Consider the following 8,901-nt stretch of genomic DNA (forward strand, 5'->3'; position numbering starts at 1 on the left):
CTAACCAACACCTCCTAGAAAAGAGTAGGCCTCTGCACGGGTTACCATAAATATCCTTTAGTAGTCCAAACGTAATGACATATTTCGTATTTTCAACCACTGCGCAGCTTAGTACCCCGAACGTAATGACATCTGTCTTATTTTTCATCAACTGCGCAGTTAACTTCGTCACATCAGACTACTAATTTGATCCGTGCTGAGGCCTTCATTATTCTAGGAGGTGTTGGTCTAGCTCGCACAAAACTCGGCACATTAGTAAACCATTACAAAATTCATAACTGCACCACCACAATTACAAAGCACAATTGTGCAATACAGATGACAATAATGCGTATCACATTAGTTAAATTTATAAAAAATAAAAAAAATAAAAAATATTTGAAGCAAAGAGAACAATAAATGAAGCGAATTTTGTGTTATATACATAATAATTGAAAAAAAAAGAAGCAAAAAGAAAACAAATAAAGAAAATGTAAACGAGGACGAAATGTAAAATGAAGGACAAAATCAAAAACTGTTAAACACTTTCAAGATTACTTAAAAAGTCAGGTTTAATTAAGATTTCAATAAAGAGTCGTTTTCTGCTAGAAAATTCATTACGTTAATTAATTTAGAGTTTAATGTTTTATTTGTAAGAAAGTTTTTTTTGCCAAATATGTAAATCATTAATGTTTGAAAGTCGTGTATGCCATGATATTGTGTAAAGACAAGTTGATAACAGGGTGCGTAGCCAAATCTTTGAATCAAAAATAAGCACTTTTTAAAAACTTTTCAAGCACTTTACAAAAATTTTCAAGCACTCAAAAATTCATATTGAATCAATGATATTATTGAAAAACAAAAACTTTTTAATGAACAGTTTTAGCATTAAAAAAAACTCAAAAAGAAACGGACGTAAATCGAAACAATCAGTACTTTCCCACATCACCGAGTGAATTCAACTTGACTCTGAACTTAGAACAAAGGTACCCTTACCCCCCTACATCAAAAAAGTGTTAGAAGTAAAATAAAATAAACAAGAATAAAATTGAAATAAATTAAAAAGAAAAACATTTAATAAGGATCTGACTCTATCCGAATTGGAGCACTCGGGTTTCAGTTTCGAATGTGCTCGCATGCGCAAGTCATAACGTGGGTACTACATGAAGTCCATGTGAATGATTACGTAGCAAACACCCCATTTTTCGTGAAATGCAGGGGATCCGCCAAATATCATTGAAGGAAGAAAAAAAAATTATTCGTGAAAAAAAGCACTTTTTAAAAACGCCAGCTGAAAAAAGCACCTTTAAAAGCTTTTAAAAACGAAATATCCCAAAAAGCACCTTTAAGTACTTTTTACAAACGCTACGCACCCTGGATAAGTAATGCTCTGGTGTACCTGGTTGACCACAGGTACAAAGGTCTGTATCCGAGATATGAAGGTAATGAAAGAAAGAAGGAAAAGGGCCGTGACCTGTTAGGAACCAGATGACTTGTTTAATTGGAATTGAATTAAAGTAGTTGACATTATTGATGATGTTAAACAGACGTCTTCCTCTATCGGAATTATTCCATTGGTTTTGCCAATTACTAGATAAAGATTTAAGAGATTGTTTTAGGTGTCAGGGAGAGGAAAGGAATAATTTTTAATGCTTTGTGTTGCTTTTTTGGCCAATTCGTCCGCTCTCTCATTACCTTCTTTATTGTTATGCGCTTTAATCCAAGAGATTTGAATCGCGGTGTTCATTAGTGCATGTTGAATGTCTTTGGTTATGAGGTTAGCTGATCCTGCGTCTTTAATTAGGGCTTTAGAGTCTGAACAGATTATGTAATTTATTTGTCTGTTGAAGTTTGAGTTATTTTTGATGTGTTTTACACATTCTAATATTGCCAATTGTTCGGCCTGAAAAATAGAGGTGTTAATATCCAATGTGAAGGTTTGTGAATGAGCATTGTTAAGAAATGCGAATGCAGTGCCTGTTTCAGTTTTGGAACCGTCTGTGAAGAAGTTGGTATCTTTTCTAAAGTCGTAGTTACCTTGCTCAGTTAAAGAGATTTTGTTTTTTATATAATAAGATGGGTGATAAATTGGCACTTTTAATTTATTTTCATAGTCCTGATGATTATAACTTATCTGATGGAAGAATGCATTTTTTTTTAAAATTTGAGTTAGTGTTGTTGAGCATGACAAGAGCAAAATCTGGTCTGGAAGGCAGTTCTTATGCAGTCTAATTAAGGATTCGTTTTAAGTGTATGTACAAAAGTTAAAAATAAAAAAATTGAAATAAATAATATAAATAAGTGGCCATATTCACGTAATTACACGAAGAAGAAAGGACATAGAACACAGAGAAAGAAAGAAACATCCATGCCTTGCCCGGGATTCGAACCCAGAACCTTTCTGATACCTACACTGGCCTCAATAAACGTTGGTCATTAAGGAAGCATATTTCTTTATTAAAGAATATAATTATTTTGATCGTGATGAGAATTACTAATGCTTGTCCTTTTCATAATTTACTCATTATATTGTTGTTAGAAATATTATATTTTATCTTAAAAAATGCCATTTATTTTTAATGGCATTTTATTAGAAATAATTTTTTAAAGTAACCGAAAGATTAAATAAATTATAGATTGTATCTAAATATCTAATCTGAGGTTTCAATACTCATCATTAACTATAAAAAAAGTACTAACTCGCGGAACCCCTGTAGCTTTTCCGAGGTACCATAAGGTTCCGTGGAACACCATTTGGGAACCTCTGTCTTAGACATTGGACTCTAGGGTGCAGAAGCTTATTGTTACAGTTGGGTGGTCAGCTGTCTGCGGCTGCAAAAAGTACTCACTATCAGAACTCCTGTAAATCTTTACGGAAGATTAGGCTTCCGTGGAACACTATTAGAGAACCTCTGTCTTAGACCTTGTACTAGGGTGCTGAAGCTGAGTGTTACAGTTAGGTCGTCTGTGGCTGTAAGAAGTACTCACTAGCGGAATTCCGGCAATTCTTTACGGAACCCTAGGGTTCCGTAGAACACCGTTGGGAACTGCTGTCCTAGGTAATACTAATAATTTTTGTTAGTTTTAATGCATTTTTATTTTTATTATATTTGTATAAAAATACAGTTTTATTAAAAATATATTTTTTTGTTATAAAATTGATCTTCATATTAAAAATATAAATATCAATAATTAATAATAAGGATATTAGTAAAAACTTAAACGGTAAATTCACAAATAATAACGTAAAAAATTCAAAATGCATGACGCGAAATAAATTAATAAATAATTTAAATTACTTTTTTAATTTTAGAAAAAAAATCTTTTCAATAATCAAAATAAGCTTAATTAAAAATAATAGATTCACAAAATCCGATCAACCAATTCTTTTAAATCGATCCATATTAACCCGGAAACCCATTTCTCCAAGGCTGGTGGGAAAATTCCGTACCTCCACGACACAATTAAATTTTTGCTTTAAGAAGACAACAAAAATGCATTGATAAAAACATATACCGACACATTTCTTTTTATTAAAATAAAAATTTTTTTCACTAATTTACGAAGCTATGAAAATTTAGTATTTCATCGTTTGTCAATTTGAACATTATTTTCAAATAACAAACTACAGTACGGAAAAACAATTATATGGAGTGGTGTGACATATAACTTATCTCCTCCATAAAGAGATTTTAAAAATTGCCTCATCCCACCCCTTAAAAAAGTTTAAAGAAAAATATATTTTCTGTGTAACATAATTACTGGTTATACACTTATATTTATAATTGAAAACATTAAGATGTGAATTGAATATTCAATAATTTTTTTTCCTCTTAAATGTCCTCTTTTCTAAAAATGACTTAGGTAGGTTACTCTCTTCTTAACCCCCATCATTCTGTAAGTACCCATTTATGTTAGAGGATAAGGTAATACTGAAAAGAATCGTGTCACAAAACAGTTCTTTTAATGTTAAAAGATATAAAATCGCTCAAATGAGTCGAACAACCAGCGCAAAGAACCATTCAAATACTGTAATGCTAAAGTATAAAAAAATGACATAAAAATCAACTCTTTGAGCCGATATTAATGTTAAGAGATAGGTTCGGAAGAATCGATTCATTTGGCTTAATGATTCATTTAATGCTAAGAGAAGCAAACAGTTCATTGAATCATTAATTCGATTCTCAACTTTTTTTCCCCTTATTTCAGTTAGTTTTCATCCAATCAGAGGTTCGCATTCATATTTAAATTTATTATCCAATCAGCGCAACAATTTCATTTTCTGTAGCTTTCGCTTCTTGGTTTTGAATAAACGATCACATGGAACTCCGCTTTGCTTTAGTTTAACAGAAGTTTCAAAATTGATAACAGATTCTAGTGGAGAAAAATACGCTCCTTAATACTAAAAAGTAATACCTGTGCTTTACAGCTTTAATTTCTTTTTATTTAAAAGGAAGAACCGAAACTGTCAAAGAAGTCGTTGCCATCTCTAAAATAACTGTATATCAATAGAGTTAATTTTGTGAATGGAAAAAAAAAGGGTAATGCAATAGTAATTGTACTTTCCATAATAAAAGGTTATTGTTTCATCTCGGCTTATAAATTCAATATTTTACTTTTGATAAAATAATGTCTAAAAATATAATTTTCATTGATTAAAACTCAATTAAATTGTAAACTATCCCCAAGATAAATGATTAATTTAATAGTACTTTTTCGATAATTGTTTATCAACCAAACCTTTTATTTATTGACAACTAATGGTTAGCTTAATTGTTGTAATAATTATTTTACAATCTGTTGCAAAACTGATTATAACTACGTGGCCATATGTTTTCGCTGGCATGCTTAAGGGCCTCTGTGTGAATTATTTGGTTTACTTTTAAGCCCGCAAATCAAATGTTTTAAGATTTGTCTAGGGGGAAAAAAACCGATTATTAATTTTATATTAGTATTAGTTTTGTTAGATAAAGTGTAGTTCGTTCACCAAGAGTTACCACTTGCTCCATCATATCCTTTGACGAAGAGTTCATTTCAGAGCGGGAGTAAGAGGGAAAAACATCTCCTCGCTTAAAATTGAGACAACCGTTAATGCATGCCAAACACTAACAGTGAATTCTTTTTAAGTCACTTGTTTCGTTTTATCATTTGCTATTATACACCTTTTGTTACTCTATCTAATTAAATATATTTTAAATTTAAAAGCGGCTGTTTTCCCAGCAAAATGTTTAAAAAGGACAAATTATTCCCTCAAAAGAGAGAAATATCATCAGATTTATGAAACATTTAATGTTAAAAAAATGTACATAAAGATTGCGGAATAAATATTTTTGTCATACGATCGCCAAAATAACAACTTTTTTCAGGATTGTTCACATCCTTCTCTCAAAAATAGCGAAATAGTATCGTCGCGAACCACGAGATGAAGGCGGGTGCCAACCATAGAGTTCCAACTCCTGGTGAACGAACTATCAAGACAAAAATGCCGTATAGAGAGAGGCGAAAGAAGTACCGAGGGGCTTCACAGAAGGTAAAGCTTGACTAACCCCTGTAAACGGTACACGAAATATCAGTGTTCAAGAACATTTTTAAAGAAATATTACAAAAAAGTTCATATTTACCTCGTCCAAAATACTGTAGCAATAACTAATCTTATCCAAATAAAACTGTTCCAAATCAGAATCAGCTCTGTCAATAGCAAGTGAAGATCTTCGTGCCAATAAACATTTCTCTAAAATAGATTTTGAGGCACTGTTCAGTAGTGACAACCTAGTTGAAATTAGTGAAACAGCATCAGACATTAAAGCTTCGATTTCTCTATTATGATCGTCGGAGTGATGATGTTCGTCAATAATTACATAGTTCACTATTGAAAGCAGATAGTTATAATTCCTATCGTACTCTGAATAATTTAGTAATCTAGTTTCAACCATTCTTAAAACTCCTTGGGTATCTAAAATCCTATCAGGATTTATCGTATTTGCATTTCTGAAAAAGCATCCAACCTCACTTATAAAATATTTTAAGTATTCTTTTGAACTCTGGCTCTTGGGATTCAAGAAGTTAACCGTATCGATACTAAAAAGAAGTGAAATAAGCTGCCGACGTGCTTCATTAGAGCTATTTTTAAGTGCTTCCAAAATCGTATCAATTAGAATATATTCAGGCTTATCTTCATGAATGATTTCTTTTAGCTCACAGATAATTAAATGAGCTTCTAACTCATCTTTATTCAGGGTAACTTCTACGGAAGGAGGGTGAAAACAATCAGTTTCTTGAGTGACTTCTTTAGCTTTTATGAGAATACCACAGAATTTATGGGCTCTGTTGCCTTTCTTGATAGCTTCTAAGGTCTTCTGAAAGGTCTCCTTAAGTTGCACATGAGAAAAACATGCCTGTATAGAATAAAATTATAATTAAGACCTGGTAATACTTGTCAATGAAAATGATATTTTTTGCCCTGAATTATCCGAGGTTATTGCATTAAAATGGCTGTAAAATATAAATCAAAGTTACACCTTCAGAAAAAGTTGAGATTTGTGTAACGTTATTTTAAGTTTATAAATGTTTATATTTCGTTACTATAGTAATTAAATTATGAATTACGAGCATGAATTCTTGCTTTATGCGCCATTATATTTGACAGTGCAATTATATTAACTCCATTTACAAAACGCCATTACAATGTAGAAAGCGCCTTTACATTGAAGAAAACACTAAATAGAGCCCTCACCTCCTACCTCAGAAAGCCTCCACACGGTTTCTTATAAGTAGTCTGCGAAGAGTACTTAAAAAGCGAACCACTTGTGCGCAGGAACCCAAATTCTATTTTAAAAATACTTGAGAGAATATTATCATATAAATTTGAGAATTGAATCTATAGTGGTTGACAAGTAAATAAAACAAACCAATTATATTCATAAATTAAACAAATTTTTAGACATATATTTGCTACCACTTTCTAATTTTTAATAAATTTCATATTAAATGGTTATTTCTCTACTTGGTTTACCTTCATAGTGGTTTGATCAGACTACCTACAAAAAACCGTGTGGAGGCTTTCAGTTACAGGAGGCGTTGATAGAGCACTTTTATGTTGAATTGCATTTTTTTTCATATATCGAGATGTGCCGGGAATTTTTTCCCCTCTCTTTTATATGCTTTAAGTAAGGTCCATCTTGAGCAGAATCATTATCGTTACTAGGTCTACTAGTACAACGATCCTAAATTACTTAACATTAGAAATCTACTTACTCTGTTATTCCGAAAAAGCGGGAGAATTTGCAGAATGGTCTGACGATACATCGTATATAATTTCAGATAAATTTTCCACACAACTTTTTCACTAAACCAAGTATACACTAGTTTTCTAAATAGAAAAAAGATTTATTAGTAAGCAGACACTATGTAGAAATTACGAGACCTTATTAATTTCTACAGTAAACTCTCAATGAGCCAGATTATCCCGAATGATCTCAAATAAAGTTTTTAATAAGTAAAATTGCGGCAACTACGATTTACGCCTACCTTGAATTACATTATGACAAATTGGCGCAGAAGCAATTTAACTAATAATCTTTAAATGCATTTTAGACAAAGTATTTTTTATCTGTTCCAATTAATCAAGAGTATTGTCTTAATAAAAGTGTAGAAAGGCAGGGTTAGTCTGGTTTGTAGGGCACTGGACCTATGTCTAAGAGTTCGTGGGTTTGAACCCTGCCGGCCGAAGACTCCCCGTGTAGTAAATGGTGACTGATGTACGTTAAATATGTCAAGTCACAAAGTCCTCCATGTTCCCAAAACAAATTATACCTCTGGGGGTACTGATCCAAGAGTTTCTTCTGAATTGGTTCAAAATTACAAAGGCTACGGAGTTGAACATTAGTAGTCGTAAACCCAAAATTGAGTCGGCTGTTCAACATTATTAAATCTAACATTATCATTAAAAAACATAATTAAATCTTAAATATTTTGTTAATTATTGTATCTTATTTAAATTGCGTTGTGCAAAAATAAATTTTATTTTAAGCTCGAGAAAAATACATTTTTGCTAAATTAAATTATTATGCAATTAATTATCTCTTAAAAGTTAATTTACTAAAGTTTATTAGAATCATTTTAGAACCGGAGCCTGTTAAGAAAAATAAAATTAGTAATCATAAATCATTTTAAGAATCAATATAAAATCATCAATGCTACAGAGAACAATGATATATTTTCAACGTTACTTCTTTATTTGACGTTACATTAATCATTTAGGGGAGAGTCGGGTAGCTCCGCCCAGCGGGTACCCCCGTCCAACGTCAATTTCATATGTATAGAATATTTTCTCAAGTCAATGTGCCATCGGACATTAATTGTTATATTAAAAAGAGATTATTTCCCAAGTTTCAAGTATTTATGCAGCTGTTAACATGGTAAACAATAGTTTTGAAAATTTGTTGAATACAGTATTCATGAAGTTAAGAAAAATTGGTTGAATGTTTCGTTCAAACTTCATTTTAATACTTATAAAATAATTTTTTCTATACATACAGCATTAAAGTATGTAGTCTTAGGTTTAATTTGCACGAAGAAAGAAGTTTATTTTTAAAAAATTGTTCGAGTAATTACAAATTTACAAAAAAATTGAATTTCGGGTAGCCCTGCTCACATGAATGTCAGGTATCACCGCCCAATTTTATTTCGTTGATAAATGTACGGTTGCAAAGATTATTATTTTATTGCTTCAAATTTGAATGTTATATGCATTTTTAACAACAAATATTGTTGTTATTAAATGATTGTTATTAAATGATAGAATTCACTAAAAGTACACAAATATGTAATAAATAAAATAATTTTTTGATAAAAATGATAAATGAGGTTTATCTATTGTCAATACATTGGTCACTTTCATTTACTGCCAATTCCTTTTAAATC

The 8,901-nt window shown here is 31.3% G+C and overlaps 1 protein-coding gene and 2 long non-coding RNA genes across 4 annotated transcripts in view; 1 reads left to right on the forward strand and 2 right to left on the reverse strand.

Annotated features, from left to right (window-relative positions):
- The window catches only part of LOC122270570 (uncharacterized), a 187,297-nt gene that overhangs the window by 126,888 nt on the left and 51,508 nt on the right, over positions 1-8,901 (forward strand). The gene's annotated exons all lie outside the window — the stretch shown is intronic.
- Positions 1-8,901, reverse strand: part of LOC139427078 (uncharacterized) — a 165,438-nt gene that overhangs the window by 108,550 nt on the left and 47,987 nt on the right. The gene's annotated exons all lie outside the window — the stretch shown is intronic.
- The window catches only part of LOC107447602 (uncharacterized), a 31,404-nt gene that overhangs the window by 7,852 nt on the left and 14,651 nt on the right, over positions 1-8,901 (reverse strand). The window contains exons 2-3 of the mRNA XM_021147211.3: positions 7,234-7,348; positions 5,601-6,374 (exon numbers count right to left, since the gene is read on the reverse strand). Of these exons, the coding sequence (XP_021002870.2) occupies positions 5,601-6,374; positions 7,234-7,284 (825 nt within the window). The 5' untranslated portion in view covers positions 7,285-7,348. The remainder of the gene's footprint in view (positions 1-5,600; positions 6,375-7,233; positions 7,349-8,901) is intronic.

Source organism: Parasteatoda tepidariorum, chromosome X1 (assembly GCF_043381705.1).
Source record: "Parasteatoda tepidariorum isolate YZ-2023 chromosome X1, CAS_Ptep_4.0, whole genome shotgun sequence".
NCBI lineage: Eukaryota > Metazoa > Arthropoda > Arachnida > Araneae > Theridiidae > Parasteatoda > Parasteatoda tepidariorum.